This window comes from Ixodes scapularis, unplaced genomic scaffold (genome assembly GCF_016920785.2).
Source record: "Ixodes scapularis isolate PalLabHiFi unplaced genomic scaffold, ASM1692078v2 PGA_scaffold5__190_contigs__length_132052651, whole genome shotgun sequence".
Taxonomy (NCBI): domain Eukaryota; kingdom Metazoa; phylum Arthropoda; class Arachnida; order Ixodida; family Ixodidae; genus Ixodes; species Ixodes scapularis.
In genome coordinates this window covers 87,253,373-87,270,130 of record NW_024609880.1, presented here as the reverse complement: position 1 = coordinate 87,270,130, position 16,758 = coordinate 87,253,373, and the positions used below count along the sequence as shown (strand labels likewise).

Genomic DNA, 16,758 nt, shown 5'->3' with positions numbered 1-16,758 from the left:
TCACAAATAATAGTGCTTATTTTATATTACTGTAGATGATAATTTTTTTAATAGTAGAAGAAGCTCCAGCATTCGCAGAATTTAAATACAACAATGCACATTGTGACAACTGCGTGTCGACGGCCATGTTCTAAGCGAAAAGTGAAGAATGGCGGCGTGTTCGAGTTTTGATGCCATCAATAATTGATGTGATGAAAGCATCCTTTTTAGTATTTGCTGCGATGTCAGTTCCCAGAAAGGCTGCAGCAGTGGACTTCAACATTCTCGATGACGTGAGATCTAAATGGCGTTTAATCTTACAACTCTGTCGGCATTGTTTGTTGAAGTTATCGAGTCCTTATCGGTGACTTTGCTCCCCACCGTGTGTGATGTTTACTGCTTTACTTCCAGGACTTCTGGGGTGATTCCGAGGATGAATCAGCTATTGGAGATCTGAAGTCCCCAGAGAGCGTTGTTCAGCATGCTGAATGTTCACTTCTCGCCGAGAGCAACGAGGAAAACAGCATATTCCTGGCAACTGGCCTCAACACCGAAGATCTCGACACTTGCTTTGATGAGGACTTCGACGACTGCCAGGAGAAACGAGACGTAGAAGTGAAGCCAGAACAGTCCGAAGACCTAAAACGATCGGAGATCCCGGAGTCCTTCAGCGACGGCTCTAACAGTTTGATTTTCGATGACGAGGAGTTCGAAGTAGTGCCGAGGAAGCGAAAATTCCCCGGTCCTGCGGGGATCCTTCCAAAAACAGTAGGTTTGAAACTCTGGTTTCTTAGCTAACTTCGGTGACGTACGGGGCTTCTCGACCAATCAAGGTTCCCAGTAATGATTATCTAAGCCTCTGGAGTGATGTCATTTATTTATTTGTTCCTTTTACACCTGAAAGGCCCTGGGCGTTACATTAGGGTGTGGTACAAAAACAGACAAGACAAATGCAGAAACATATAACAAGTAGTGCAGATGTAGCATTGTATGGCGTCAGCCCCCTCAATATACGTGGCTTGCACGTGATGTCATCGCATTGTACGAATCCTAATTCCTGCTTGTTCTTCCTGATAAAAACTAATTTAGTGGTGCGAAGTACTGTCAGCACAGAATGAAACCCGAACGTTGGAACGCCCGGCCATCGACACAGGCTGCTCCACCTGGAGGGCCCGAGAACTAATGAAAATGCCCTCGGATGCAAGGGTGCGGGTCCTACTAAAATGTGCTCGACCCTCGCGCGGCGCGTCTGGGACTTCCGCGTTTTGCCGGTGGCGCGCTGTAAGAGCCGTCATTCGGGGTGCTTTTGTGTTGTCGCCCGGTCGACACCTGCGGTTTGCGGTCGGCGCGAGAAAGTCGATGCTAGGAGCAGCAGCAAGCTGCTTGCGCGCACGCCAGCGGATCGCGTTAATGGTGTCTTCTCCTCCTGGCGTGCGCTTACAGTGTGCCACCAGCAAAGCACTGAAGTCCCATATGCGCCACGCGAGGGTCAAGCACATCTTAGTAGGACCTGCAAACTTGCACCCCGGCGCATTTTCATTAGTTCTCAGGGGCCCTCCAGGGGGAGCAGCCTGGGTTGATGGCTATGCGTTCCGGCGTTTGGGTTTCATTCCGTGCTGACTGTACATGTGACAGAAGGTATACACACGCAGCAGCTTGGTCCTTTACAATGGACGCTGACATGATCTCAATGCAATGAATGTATTGTATTGTTTTCTCCCTCTGCACTGTAGCTTGTCGTAGAGAATGAGCTAGAGCGGACTCCAGGGTCACTGGAAGTGATGGGGGATGCCATTAACTGGGAGGGAAGAGAAGGTAATGGAAGATGACAATAACAAAAGTGTACATAAAGAACACTGAAGGCTCGCAAACTAACTTTGAGGCTCCGAAACGGAGAATGATCAACCCTTCTCACTTAGTGCACATGGTTGGGTCTGTTTAGTTTTGTGGGTCAGCCAGCATCAATTAAAAAAAAAAAGTTTTACTGCTCGACTCGACTGACTGCTTAAGTCTAAGGGGACCCCAAGAAGGCTTTCAAGGAGCCCAAAGGGCCTGCGGACCCCCATTTGAAATCCCATGAGCTTAAGTCTAGTGTTGAAGCTGCGTGCTACTTTCTCCACTTCTGTGGTAGAGAGAAACAAAATGCGATCGATCGTGACGCTAGCCTGTTGTACTGCACGAGCTTGTCAGCTGGTAACATGCAGGAGAGTGAAAACATAGGCGAACTATGAACTGGCAAAGGTGTGATTAGTTTTGTGTTGTTTTTAATAATTGTCTCCATGCAGCCCAAACATTCATAAAATTCCACAGCAAGTTGGAACTTGCATTAGCATACTGCAATCGTTTCTTTCAATGTTTTGGCAGAATGCTTACCCATCCTTCTTCGAGATTGGAAAAGCTGCGGACGAAGCAAAGGCCTCCAGAAAATCAGAGTTGCCCGACGTAAGTGTACACCTCCCGCTCACATGTTGCATGGTTTCATAATTTGTTCAGCATGAATCGGCACAATTCGGTTTGCAGGAGCTGCTCTGTACGCCCTGGAACTGCGAAGATGACGACCCTGATTCTCCCTGGCAACTCATGCGGCAGGACATGGACGTGAGTGCCGGTGATCACGACGACCTCGCTGTTTACACCATTGCCTGGGCGCTCAAAATGGTAAGAGTGACTTACCAGAAATCAGATTCGATTGCTGATTTAATCAGTCTTAACACAATTGCACCCTTTCCCCATTCTTTCTGGCATGTGGCTCGGAGAGTTGGGAGGTGAAGGAGAACATTCACATACACTGCATCATTAATGAGCCACTGGACAAACATTTTTTGGAATTTTGAGCACCACCCTCATAATCTTCGTTGCTGGTTTTATTTACGAAATTGACTGCAGGTAGAATCAACCAGCTACATCCTTGAGGTTGTGCCTAGGAGTGGCATAGCCAGCGGAGTAACTGGTGGTGCTAAAGTATGATAAAAAAATCCCCCCCCCCCCCCCCTTAATCCAAACAAAAACAAAGGAATTCTGGCTGTTCCCCTTGTGCCTATTGCATGGCTTTCTTCCGTGACAAGCTTATGTTTTTTATTGCTCTTCTACTAGTGAAGAAAGTAGTGCTCATCCCCTTGTGGACAAAGTATAGAACAAAACCGAACGCAAATTTCCTGAGTTGTACCACTATGGTATTCAAACTATGGTGTTTTGTGATGGGTCTTATTGCTTTTAAAATCATATTTATCTAATTGAAAACAAGTTTTGGTGATAAATAATATGCGCTCGAAAGCCCATCTTGTTATTTGTGGTGTGCCACGAGGTAGCATATTAGAACCACTACTCTTCTATGTTTATCTTAACGATATTGTGCACAATAGCCTGACAGCCAAATTTATCATATATGTGGATGACACTAGTACATAGTTTCTTGGAAGTGACGTTCAGGAGCTCATAGAGAAATGTAATGAAACAAAGAAAAGGCTAGAAAAATGTTTATTATCTAATTCTATGCAGGTTTATGAAGCAAAAACAATGGCAGTTATATTCAAATCAAAAACCAACCGCATTTCCACACGCCAGGACATAATCCTAAATTTATGTCGTATAGAGGAGGTGTTATACTCCAAGTGTCTCGGCGTTGTATTTTCTTCCGACATGTGGGAAGATCACGTTAATCACTTACTAACAAAAATAGCTCAGATCACTGGTGTGGTTGGTCGTGTTGGACAACCTTCTTTCGACGCAAATTAAGTTGCTTCTTTATAATTTACTTTTTCACTCACATCTAAACTATTGCCAGCGGGTCTGGGGACAACTACATTTTCAAACCTACAGCGTGTTCATTTAATGCAAAAGAAATGTACGCAACACATCTATAATGCACTGTATGGAACACCAAGTGTAATTTTCTTTCATCGTTCCCGCATGTTCAGAGCCTACAACCTAAGTATATAGATGCAGTTTGATTGTCCACTATAAATTAGAAACACAAAAGAATAGTATACGTAATCTGGCACAATCTCAAATAAAAAGCTTTCGTTATTCTACAAGACATAAAGAGAACTGGATAGTAGTACCTACAACTCGACTACACTCCGTAAGAGTGCCTCTGTTATTCACTGCCATCTCTATGAAATAGCTAACACATTGTTAATTTTGATAAATACACTTGCAGGTACACTGAACTTTAAGCAATGAACAAAAGAAGAGAAAGCTTTTTTTTTATGTTTGTGAGATATGTTAAAAAATAATTTTGTCGAATTTTCTGGGTTCTGTTTTTTTTTTTTTGTGTTCAGCTTTCCGATCCCTTTGTCTTAGTGTAGGCAAAAGGCACTGCGGTCAATTCCTTTTTTTGGTAGTGGTTGTCGCCTTTAATAAAACAATTTCTTGTGTTCTTTTTATTTTACTTTTCCTACCCTTGCTTTGTACTTGAGGGGGCTGAGGACCAGTCAAGCTGATCTGACAGCTTTTTATCTTCAGCTCCCACCATACTTACATGGTAATTGAACTATTATTATTATTATTATTATATTTTGTGCCACACGGGGACTGTCTATTGCAGTGGCTATCAAATGGGGGTCCACAAACCTTTTAGGGTCCCTGAAGGCATTTCTTGGGGTCCCCAAACAAAGCCTTCATTTTAATTGATGTTGGTTTTTTTTCCCAAAGCTAGATAGACTAAGCTGGGGGTTCTCAAACTTTTCCATCCCAGGGAACCCCAGCGAGCCTCAAAAAATCCCAAGGACCCCCCCCCCCCCCCCCTTTGCCTTATTGCCAACCGACAATACTGGGCAATAAAGGCGCTTGGATAGTGAACAAGAGTTTCTTGCGCTAAAAGAATAAGACAAAATGGAGGACTACAAACAGAATAAGAAGGCAGAGGGGTAAACTTGGGGTACAGTGTAAAATATTTATATATATACATATTATATGGAGGCTGAGGTTGCTTTGTCCACGAGACCAACTCAATCCATGGCTCAGTCCGTGGAAAATTGAACTGGGGGGGTGGGGGGGGAGGGGGGGGAGGGAACCACTGCAATCTGGGTGCTCGGGGAACCCATGAGAACTGCTTGCGGAACCCCTGTGTTCCATGGAACCCAGTTTGAGAACCTCTGGGTTAAGCCATTTATGCTGAGTAAATAGGGCTGGTCACTCTCTGTTTCAGAGCTTCAAAGTTGGTTTGCATGCTTGTAGATTTATTCATTTACCCCTTGGTCATTGTAATTGTCCGATAGATCCCCCCCCCCCCCCCCCCCTTGGTGGATGGGGTCCCCTATCATTTCTGCTATTCCAGAAAGGGTTATGAAGCATCGGTGGCTGAGAACCACTGGTCTACTGTATGGGACAGTTTGCCAGCAAGCAATGAGCTATGCCTGCTGACTACATTTTTCTTTATCAAATATCTTTTGGCTGCTTCTTCTGTTTTTGTCACCTGCAATGGCTGTTGTATTTTCCGGTCTATAGTTCGCAGACTGTATATGTTTAGGAGTTGAAATTTTAGGCTGTGCGGTCTATCTATGTGTGTGGACTTTGTTTTTCAGGATCGTTCATTATGACGAGACGTGATGGATTTTGTCGATGTGTTGTATGTCGGCCAGAAGCGAGGAACAAGCAGGTTTCCAAAGGCGAAAGGACAGGTTTATTCCATCATGCTCATGGATGTGGTGTAACTGAGCAAAAGAAGGCGGTAGCCAGCGGAGCACCGCTTTTTATCTTTTAGTGGCGCATGCGCCGTACTACGATATTCTGTTATCGGCGGCGCGCGCCCAGACATGACATTTCCTCCCTCTTTGTTTGAACACGCTCAAAAAGGTTAAGATCCGGCTTGAAATCTTTCGGGAGGTTTCCGGGTTCTTGCCGGATACCGTCGGGCAGCAGGCGCTTGTGCTGCTTCGGCTGGGACAGTTCCGCCAGTAGGTGACAAGGACGATGGTTGGGGTGCGTTGTCGCTCGGTTGAACCAACAAGAACTCTGTGCCTTCCTGGTCAGCGTCCTCGTCGGCAAGGCTTGGAGTTCTTAGCAGCTGGTCCTTGTGCCGACGCCAGGTGAAGCTGCCTCTGGAGGTGGTGGCGCGTACTTGGTAGGAAACAGGGCCATGCTGCGCAAGAATCACTCCAGGCACCCACTTGGGTTTGCCACAGTAGTTACGGATGAGCACATGATCACCAACGGCAAAGTCACGATCGTGCCCACGCCGGCTTGCAGTCTGCATGAACTGTTTGCGGGCTACCCTTTCCCCCACAGAAGGCTTTACAACGTCTAGGCGACTGCGCAAACGTCGCCCCAAAAACAAATTGGCGGGTGACTCGTTCGTTGTGGCGTGAGCCGTGTTGCGGTAGCTCTGCAGAAACGTCTGCAACTTCACATGCAAAGGCGCACTCTCCTTGTTTTTACGGAGGGCGTTCTTGAGGGTCTGTACAAAACGTTCGGCTAAACCATTTGAACTTGGATGGTAGGGAGCTGTCAGGACGTGACGAGAGCCAATTTCCTGTGTGAACTGTTTAAACTCCCGTGACGTGAACTGAGGACCATTGTCTGACACGATAGTTTCAGGGTTGCCAAAACGAGAAAAAAGTTCTCTCAAAGTGTTAATCGTGCTCTCCGTCGTGGTTGAGCGCATCATGAATACTTCTGGCCACTTGGAGTGGGCATCTACCACAACAAGGAACATAGACTGAAGAAAAGGTCCAGCAAAGTCTATGTGAACACGTTGCCACGGCGTTGTGGGCCATGACCACGGATGGAGGGGTGCCTTGGCAGGCGCACTACGTTGCTCTTGACAACTTACGCAGTTCTTTACGCTGCGCTCCAGGTCCGCCTCGATCCCCGGCCACCAAACGTAACTGCGCGCGAGCTCCTTGCTGCGCACAATACCCGGATGGCCTTCGTGAAGTTCATCCAGCAGCAGGGATTGCAGTTTCCCTGGGACGACAACTCGCATTCCGAGCATGATGCAGCCCTGATGAATGGTCAACTCGTTGCGTCTGTCGAAGAAAGGCTTTAGTTTCTCGTCAGAGACAGACGCAGGCCAGCCTGCGCTTGTGAATTCTTTCACTTGGCACAAAACTGGATCTCGCGCTGTTGCACGTGCTATATCACTACTAGATACCGGCAGTGATTGCAGTCGCAATGAGTAGAATGATTCCTCATTTTCTTTGGTCTCGTTTCCAACGGTCGGTAGTGGAAGACGCGAGCAAAAATCTGCTTCGGCATTCTCGCTTGATCTCTTGAAGATAAGATCGTAGGTGTAGGCCGACAATGCGACTGCCCAACGCTGCAATCGCGCAGCGGCAATGGTTGGAATTCCAGTTTTCGAACCTAAAATGGTCTGGAGTGGTTTGTGGTCCGTGACCAAAGTGAAGAGCCGACCATAAAGATACGAGTGGAATTTCTTAACTCCAAAAATAATGGCTAGTGCCTCTTTCTCGAGCTGACTGTACCCTTTTTCAGCGTTCGATAGCGTACGCGAAGCGTAAGCGATGGGTTTAGCGCTGCCATCTGCGTAAACGTGAAAAATTACAGCACCTACCCCGTACTGAGAGGCGTCACACGCTAGCTTTAGCGGTTTGTCGGGGTCGTAGTGGGCCAAGGTGGGAGGCGACGCCAGCTCGGCTTTGATGGTGTTGAAGGCTTCCTGGCAAAGCTGGTCCCAACACCATGGCTCGTCCTTGCGCAGCAATCTGTAAAACGGTTGGGCTGTCGTTGCAAGATGGGGCACGAACTTGGCGTAGTAATTGACGACACCCAAAAAAGACTGGAGCTGCTGCTTTGTCTTGGGCTCGGGAGCCTGGAGCACCGCCTCCACCTTGTCAGACGACGTCGAGATGCCGTCAGCACTGATCCTGTGACCTAGATAGCAAAGTTCAGGCTGAAAAAACGAACATTTTTCTTTCTTGACTCGAACTCCTCGTTCAAGTAGACGCTTCAACACTGCTTCAAGGTTGGCCATGTGTTCTTCCGTAGTCTTGCCCGTGACTAAAATGTCATCTAGATAACAACAAACGCCGCTCAAACCTTTCAGCATGGTGTCCATTATTCTTTGAAAAATTCCGGGTGCTGACGAGATTCCAAAAGGAAGTCTGTTTACAATGAACAGCCCCTTGTGCGTGTTCAGCGTGAGGTAGCGTTTTGACGATTCTGACATCACCACCTGCTGATAAGCTCGGTTAAGATCTATCTTCGAAAAGAGTTCGCCTCCTGATAGGGCCGCGAATAGATCATCAACTTTTGGAAGTGGATAACGGTCAATATCAAGACAAGGGTTGACAGTGGTCTTATAATCGCCGCAAAGACGAATGCCCCCGTCCTTTTTGATAACCGGCACGACAGGCGTGGCGTATTCTGCTGTAGTCACCGGAGTGATAATGCCCATCTTTTCCATTTTCGACAACTCCGCCTCAACAGCCGTTTGCAACGCGAACGGAACGTTTCTCGCTTTTAGAAATTTCGGTTTCTCGTTCGGTTTGAAGAAAAGTTCTGCTCGTTCTTCAGTTATAGTTCCGAGCTCATCGTTGAACAGTGGCTCGTACTTTGACAGCAAAGAGTCAAGCTTCTGTTTTATACGTTTAGAAGCAAAAACGTCTGACCTTGAGATGTGATTCAGCTCCCAGATCTTGTTCCAGTCGAGTCGTATCGTTCGAAGCCACTCCCGGCCCAGTAGTGGCGGCCCGGCTCCATCGACGACGTACAGTGGCAGCTGTACTGACGCCTCACCATGTTGCACATTGACTGTCGCAACGCCTTGAAGTCCAACCAGGGCTCCCGTGTAGGTGCGAAGCCTGACTACAGTTGGCGTCAGTTTCACAGACGGAAAAGACTGGTGAAACTGTTTAGCAGACATTACAGTTACCGCTGCTCCTGTGTCTAGTTCCATTTCAACCGCAGATCCGTTGATCACCATCTGCACCGTCACTGGGGTAAGGCTGGGCGAAGACACGCCGTGTACGACGGCTAGTCGTCCTTCAACTTCCAGCGTTTTTACCCTTTTTCCTGGCGGACGTTTCTTGCCCCCTACGTCAGTCCCGCTTCGGCAAACCCTTTGGATGTGACCATTCTTGCCGCACTTGTGGCATACACTCTGCCGATGAGGGCACTCTTGACTGCGGTGCCGTGACGACCCGCAGCGATAGCAGCTGTCCCTCTGCTTCTCATTCCCTGCTTGCACCTTGTGCACGTCAGTGACGCTTGAGTTGCCGACGCGAGCCTCAGCCGCGCTTTGCTTCGCAGCTTCCATGGCTTGGGCGCGTTCCACCGCTTTCTGGAACGTTAGCTTGCTGTCTTCCGTGAACAGCACGCGCTGTATGTCTTCCCTTAATAATCCGCACACGAAGCGGTCGCGGAGTGACTCGTCCAAAACGCTTCCATAGTCGCACGTTTGCGACAGTTTTCGAAGTTCGGCGACGTACTCGGAAATAGACTCGCCTTCATGTTGCGCTCTCCGGTGAAACTTGGCTCGCTCACCGATGATGGACGGCTTGGGTGACAGGTGGTCGCCGAGGGCCTTCTTGAGGTACTCGAAGCTCTTCGTTGAAGGCAGCTCCGGAGCAGTCAGGAACTTCAGTAGCGCGTAGGTCTTCGGACCGATGATGCTGAGGAAGGCGTGAACTTTGTCGCTCTCTGGAACTCCGTTGACGATCAGGAACGACGTTAACCTTTCGTCGTAAGAAGCCCAGTCGCTGGAAGACTCGTCGAATGGTTCCAGATAACCCATTCGACCGGCGAAGTGCGTCCCGGCTTCTTCGCTCATGATGGCTGTCGATGCTATGTCCGCCCCTGCGGAAACACCTGCTTTTCTCGGCCGACGGTCCTTATCCCATCCTCGTCGCCAGTTGTTGTATGTCGGCCAGAAGCGAGGAACAAGCAGGTTTCCAAAGGCGAAAGGACAGGTTTATTCCACCATGCTCATGGATGTGGTGTAACTGAGCAAAAGAAGGCGGTAGCTAGCGGAGCACCGCTTTTTATCTTTTAGTGGCGCATGCGCCGTACTACGATATTCTGTTATCGGCGGCGCGCGCCCAGACATGACAGATGAAAGAGTATATTATTGGTGATTTATGTATAATAAAAGCTCCTTTGCGAGCTAAAAAAAGCAGACGTTAGTCAAGGTGTGCCGTGTATGAGAAGATTTTCATGTTGACTAAACACCAGGGGCAGACTATTCATGGAGTGCAAACTATCTAAGCAAAACCTTTTTTTTTTTATTTTTTTGGCTTAAATTGGTTTTTGCGGACTATAGCCCGGAAAATACGGTAATATCCCAGTTGTGCCCTGAAATTAGATTAGACTAGCACAGGGTAAAATACTAAATTAATTATTAAATGTGCTAGTTTGGGGATTTCACAAAGATGCATCTTTTGGTTCCGACAGAAACGAGAGAGGCATCTTCCGCGTGGGAAAGTGCCAGTGCTGTCCGTCTGCATCAAAAGTGTCTCTAATCAAATTCTAACGCTTCGAGACAAAACAGGTAAGCCCATATTTCCCCTATTCCGGCCAGTTTTGCAGCATGCACAGAAACGGTTCATTGGACAGAGCACCAAGAGCACCACTAAAAGAGAATGGTTTCATAAAACAGTGATGTGGTTGTCTCGCATTCTTTGCAGCACTTGTTTATAATGCGTGTACCTGCCAGAGTTTTTGTAAAAAATAAATAAATAAATAAAGATATACCTTTTTTTTTCTTATGTTTCTCGGCAGGAGAAATTTTGGCATCCGTGGACAAGAGCTTTCAAGATTTCAAGGCCTGTCTGAAAACCGGAACTACTATGGTGTTGAGAAAGGTAAGAACTACTTTTGGTCGTAATGGTCATTAAAGGCCATTGACGATGTCAGCATAGCCTAGCTTATGAGTCTCGATTCTGAACCAAAGTAATCAAAGTGCAATAAAAGTAGAATTGTAAGCAGTGAGAGAGTGCAGGCGAGCTGGTAATCAACCGACATCTTGTAAACCCTGAGATGGAGATGGATTGAGATTTTGTTGTGTTCCTCCTTTTTTTATCGTTCCCCATCTCAGGGTTTACAAGATGTCAATAAAAGTATCCTTTTTTTTTTTTGGCTTATTGACCAACTTATGTTTACAAACAAACCGGGGCGCCCCTAGCAGAAGCCACAGGCGCCGCGCATGCGCGATGGGGTTGGGGCAAGAAGCTCGCCGTAACCGATAAACCGACCATGGGAATGCAATGTTGTCGGCGTCGGTGTGAGTCCCCGTGCCCTCTTTCGTGTTGTCATTCTTAATTCTATGTCTTCCTGCAATGTCTGACTACTTTGGCGGCCTGAGCGAAATTAAAGAGGCTCGTTACTTCGCAAAACTTTGCGTGAATAAGGTGACATGCGGCGATTCATTCTGCGTGGACATTGCAAAATGGAAACTAAAGACTGATTCGCCCGTCGAGATTCCGCTCGCTATTCTCAATCATGGCTTCACTTAGGTTGCAAAAAGCAGGAACCGTAGCTGAGATGGTCGACATTGATACTGAAAATCGCAAGCAGTGCTGGATCAAGTGAATCAGACATAACAAGTCGGTGATGGCCACTGGTAACAATTATCAACATCTCCTTGTGTCTACTGCTTACACTGAGCCTACCTGCTTACCCCAACAAACCGTCAAACTTAAGATTTTTGAGGCCTTCACTTACTTCTTATTGCAATTACCTGGTCAACGTTTGGTCTGGGGGCAGCTGTCGTTTGAACGAGCAGCTGACAACAGGCAGAAACATTTGAAAGAGCAGACGGCAGTTTGAATGTCCAGGCGGCCGCTCTAACTTGAAGACGCATTGAATGTAGTCTGCAGGTGGTCTGTACAACATGGCAGTTTTCCCGCGTTCATGTTGGAACAAAACAAATAAATCTGACGACCAGAACTCAACCTTAAGGATTTCTCACACAAGCAATCGTGGTTGGATGGCTTCCAGTTTTCCTTTTTCATGGCCCCTATTCATGTTCTCGGGCGAACTGTGCAGGCAGATAACACATGAAAACTTCCATACCTTTTTCCACTCTTTTGGTACAGCCCCAGTTGCGGCATTTTGACGAGAAGGCAGGTTTTTGTCTGGTTTCTTTCAAAGCAACACAGGAATGCACGTCCCGCATGGTGACTTCTGCCCGCAGCCCCAGACCGGAAGTGCGCCCGACGCACCACCACCGCGCCGCGATGTAACAGGGCTGACTTTGTGTATAGTCTGCTGCATGTTAGGAATAATAGGACAACTGCCCTCCCCTATCCCCCCTCCCCCTACAAAGTTCCCCTCTCACCATGATTGGTGATTTTCTTCTGTCTAGACGTCTTCTTTCCAGCATTCACTCTGCTGAAGGGGAAAGAGTGGAGGGCTTTGTGAGAGGAGAAGAGCTCGGCCTACTTTTCTTGACCTGTAGCAGGTTATAATAGTCGTAATAAAGAAACAAATGCCAGAGCTTACAGAAGCATAGACTTCGATTCCCGTTCTATTTGGTCTAAGCTGAAAGGTATGGGATTGACCTGCCTTTCCATTTGGATCATGGAGCCACAACAACTTCTCCTCTTTCACGTGGCACAGGTGGGTGTGTACGTGAACGCAAAAAAGGAGCACTGCCTCCTCCTCACCAGAGACAACCTGGTCCACATCTACAGTCGCCCAGACGACGTCGGCCCGGCAAGAAAACTAAGTGTCAACGACATGACCCGTCGAGAACTGGAGGCTCTCTGCATGGAACTTCAGCTGGGAGCCCTCGAAGACGCAGCCAGAAATCCGTCGCCGGTTCCCAGATACTCTCTGTTCGCGACTAGCGGCGGCTCTCCCACAAACGCCTCCTCTCGGACTGTGTGCAGAAACTTTAGTCCAGGGCCGAGCCCGAACGTTCGCGGGGACGTAGCTTATTCCCGCAAAGCAAACGGCCCGACCACGCCTGGTTCGTTGCAACAGCGGAGACACGGTGCAGCTTCATGCCTGGTGGCGCCGCTGCTCCACGAGTCGTTGACGAAGCGGCCGTTCGAGGCTTGTTTCAGGGAGTCTCCAACGCAGTCCAAAAGTGCTCCAATTGCGTGTAGAACCAATGGCAGCATGGTGAAGACTGGCACCTTGAGTCCTGGTTTATCACTGGCCGTGCGGAACGTTCCAGCTTACAAGTCGCCTCTGTCCGCGACCTTGAGCAATACGACAGCAGCATTTGGGGTTGGTGGGGCGGTGTCGGCAAGAACGAATGCGGCGACTCCAATCTTGCCCCGTCTGGGGAACGGAGTGTCCAATCTCAGTCTAACATTGAACAGTAGGACTGTGGTGAATTCTGCACAAACAGTGTTCAGCAATCAAGCCTGTGCGCCCTCTGCGACTCCTTCGGCGATTCGTTCGGAAGGCAGCGGTGCAAACTCTGAGGAGCTGCAGTGGCTAGAAGGTAAGGTCGGGAAAGCTTGCATACTTAACTTAAAGGGTAACTCCAGTATATTTTCTCGATTTTATGGTTACGACTCTTTCGACTCGTTTTAGTGAATGAAGTGCCCCTAAATTATAAGGCATCATTTTTTATTTTTTTTAGATGCCTTGTGTAGTTTTTTTAAATATCTTATCTTGAAGTTTGTTTCTGGTGTCTATGGTGAAGCCTCAAACGTGATGGCTACCCTTCATCAGCTGCATGGCCATTGTCTGATGCAAAGTTTGTGCTTTGGTACTGCATGATGTATAACTGTCCTAGTCGTGAGAGCAGTTCCGAATAGTGAGGTAAGATGCTGCGACTGTTTCACTACTTTTCTTGGTAGATGTCCAACATCTGCAGCAAACATTAATACACATTCATAGCGTTGCCGGCTGAAAAGCAAGTAGTACAATCTTGGTGGTGTGCAGTGCACGTTGCAGAAGCATTGTGGAAGCTAATCGTAAGCTTGCAGTGAGCCGGAGCAGACTAAACTATGGCCGCCTTTGAATGGCACCTTCAGCATCGCAACGAGCTTGAGCGTGCAAGGAATAAATGATCTCTGCGCACAATCGCTGAGGAGCACTTACAAACTGCAGTCGCTAATACAACATAACAGAAGCAGAAATCATAGGCTGGGAAAGCTGAAATTGCACCAGGAAAACAGCAAAAGAAGTGGCAGTACGAGCAAGTAACCTTGAGTAGGCACATGACATCAGGGCACAAGGTTGCTTGACAAACAGCCAGCCCGCTGAATGCTTGATGAGAGGCTGGTGGTAGCATTTTTAATATTGGTTTTCAGGTGGATTGCAGTTCCCCATTAGTGTAATACTTTGGCAATGCTCATATTTAATATCCGTAAATCAATAGCAGTCCTCTATTTTGGTTTGACTGTTGAATGGAGTTACCCTTTAATGTGCATGTGACCAGGGAACATTTGGCATGTTCATATGTGATGACGTTTTCAAAGAAATGGAGGTTATAAAGGTAGGTCACATATTGATCCAGCTCTGTCATTATATCCTATGATTAAAAAGGGGGAGGAGAGATCTTGGGATAAGGCTAACAGCAAATATGTGAGAGCAAATAGCCCTTAAAAGCACTTGGAGCATAGGAAACCTAAGAATGATTTGCATTCTTAACTCTTGCCTCTTGAAAAGGCATAGCATTGGCTTTTTGGATATGCTAGCTGATGGCTGAAGCTGATGTTTGCTTTAATTTCTCGAAGCAAGCACCTGGACACTGCAATTCTGCCTCCATTTCGAACAAGCCTCTTAAAGAACTGCTCCTAGCATCTCATCGCTATTTTATTATAGGTGTCCATAACTTTTTTTTAATGCAAAAGCATTAACTGTTCCTTGGAGCGAGCTGACGTCATCAGCTTTGAAGCCGCGCCAAACGGCACCTTAAATCCTTTCTCCAAGTGAAGCCAGCTCCCAGCTATGAAACCACGCAAAAAGCTAGCCAGCGGCACCTAAATTCCCCGATCCCAAAGGAGCGGAGTAAAGCTGATGGTTTTCGGCTTCAATCCCATTGGCTGGCGCATGTCGACGAGGCTCCCATTGGCCGCTGCACGTCAGTTTCAACGACCGCCACCCCATGGCACTGCATATCTGTCAGCGCGCCGATAACACAGAACATCCAAGGTCAGAGCGGCGAGGAGAGGGCGCACTCTGGCGTCAGTGCAAAATACGCTGCAGACGAAATAAGAGAGCGGAAGTATGACGTGCATGCTTTCGCATTCACAACTCATGAGAAGTGCTTATGTGTACCTCGAGCCTTTTTTTTTCTTACTTAATTGGTTACTCAAAAATAGGGAATGATTGCAGGTACTTTTGAAATCTTCGGGAGTTTGTTAAAAGGCTAAAGTTGCTGCCCCAATAAACAATTTGGGCCATTGAAGCAAGGCATGTGACAGTGTACCATTGGTGTGCTCTCTCCGCCTGCGAAAAACTCCGAGAGGCTGTGCTCTTTTGATTTAATCGGCTAATAGGGGCTGTAGCATTTGCCCTTTGTCAGGTAGTACTGAGACAACAAACAAACAAACCAGCTTGTCTATAAAAATATTTAGTGAAGAGTGGAAGATGTGGCAGTTGATTGTGAAACTGTCTGCATCCTAGACAATGGGAAAGTGTGGATATGGTTCCTTTATTGAATGCTTTTATTTTTAATTAGTATAGTAGGCTCGCCTTTAGTTCTGTTAACTTGACTAACGTTACTTTTTTTTTCTTTTTTCAGATGACGCTGACGACATTTTTCGGACGATTGACGATGGTGGCCTGTTTTAGATATTTGAATTTATGTACAGAAGCTGGAGTGCATTAAAATAAGTTATTTTCAGTTAAGTTCACTAGTTTGTGGCAAATAGGGCATTCCAATATATTGGGGATTTACGTGATATTCCTTTGAGGGATAAAATCGAATTACGTTGAGCTGGAAAACGAGTTTCTAAATGGACTGCTGCAACATTTTTGTCTACGTGCGCACCTTGCTAAACTACTTTACATATTTATATTTTTTTAAGAGCGAGTAGAAGCAATAGCAACTAGCTTTGCATTTGCCCACTAATCATTCGTAACTTTCCAAAATGTCTGTCATCTGGATGATCGCAGAACACCTGAACGAAGTTCCTTCTGTGATGCGTAATTCTAATCTTGTTAAATACAAGCAATATAAGAGCCTTACGTCATGCTTCTATGTCAGGATGGTGTAAGCAAGCGCCTTTAATTTGAAGCCGATCATATAGGAGCCAGAGAGAGAGCGGTTATCGCACCGCAGTAGCACCATCGCTGAAAGTTGCAAATTTCAGGAACTCGGTGTTCTGACGTCCAGGCACATTCTCGCGTCCTGTCTCGGTTTTTCGTCGCATTGGTTAGATGCGTTGAGTGCTCTTCTCATCGGTAACTGTTGCACTGAGGAGAAGCGACTCCTCTGGATTGACTACGGGGATCTTGCGCACATCACTTCACCGCAGTGCAGCCTTGTTGTGATGGGTAAAGCACGCCTTCAGGTTGAGAGCCTAACTTATTGTCGGGGTTTTCATTACCTCTAATTTTCAAACAAGAAAACGAAACAAGAATAAAACGGCTTAGGGAAAATTATTGTGCAACTCGAAAGCTATATTTCTCAACGCTGTACTTGTGGCGTCGATATGGGACGATCAACAAAATGGCGGCTGCTCGAGGGAAAACACTATGTGTTCTGGTCTTTCGAAGCAAAGTCTGTTTTCAACATACAATGTCGTCACAACACTTAGTATGCAAAATATTTACCCTTAAAGAATGATATTCGATGTTGATGTCAATTTCAAGACTGTTCCGCACTCAAAAAAAGAGTCGGAAGACCTAGTGCTTCGCATGTCACTGTAAGGTAGAGTCAAGGGAACGTTTCCTCGAAGCCCTCAAAGATGAACT

At 47.0% G+C, this 16,758-nt stretch overlaps 1 protein-coding gene across 1 annotated transcript; it reads left to right on the top strand.

Moving 5' to 3' along the window:
- Positions 1 to 70: 70 nt before the first annotated feature.
- LOC8044032 lies at positions 71 to 15,722 on the top strand. The gene is made up of 8 exons (XM_029994386.4): positions 71 to 272; positions 391 to 747; positions 2,344 to 2,421; positions 2,500 to 2,637; positions 10,330 to 10,426; positions 10,657 to 10,739; positions 12,496 to 13,330; positions 15,584 to 15,722. The coding sequence occupies exons 1-8, from the start codon at positions 171 to 173 to the stop codon at positions 15,631 to 15,633; spliced, it is 1,740 nt and encodes a 579-aa protein (XP_029850246.2). The 5' UTR covers positions 71 to 170; the 3' UTR covers positions 15,634 to 15,722.
- The last annotated feature ends 1,036 nt before the right edge of the window (positions 15,723 to 16,758 follow it).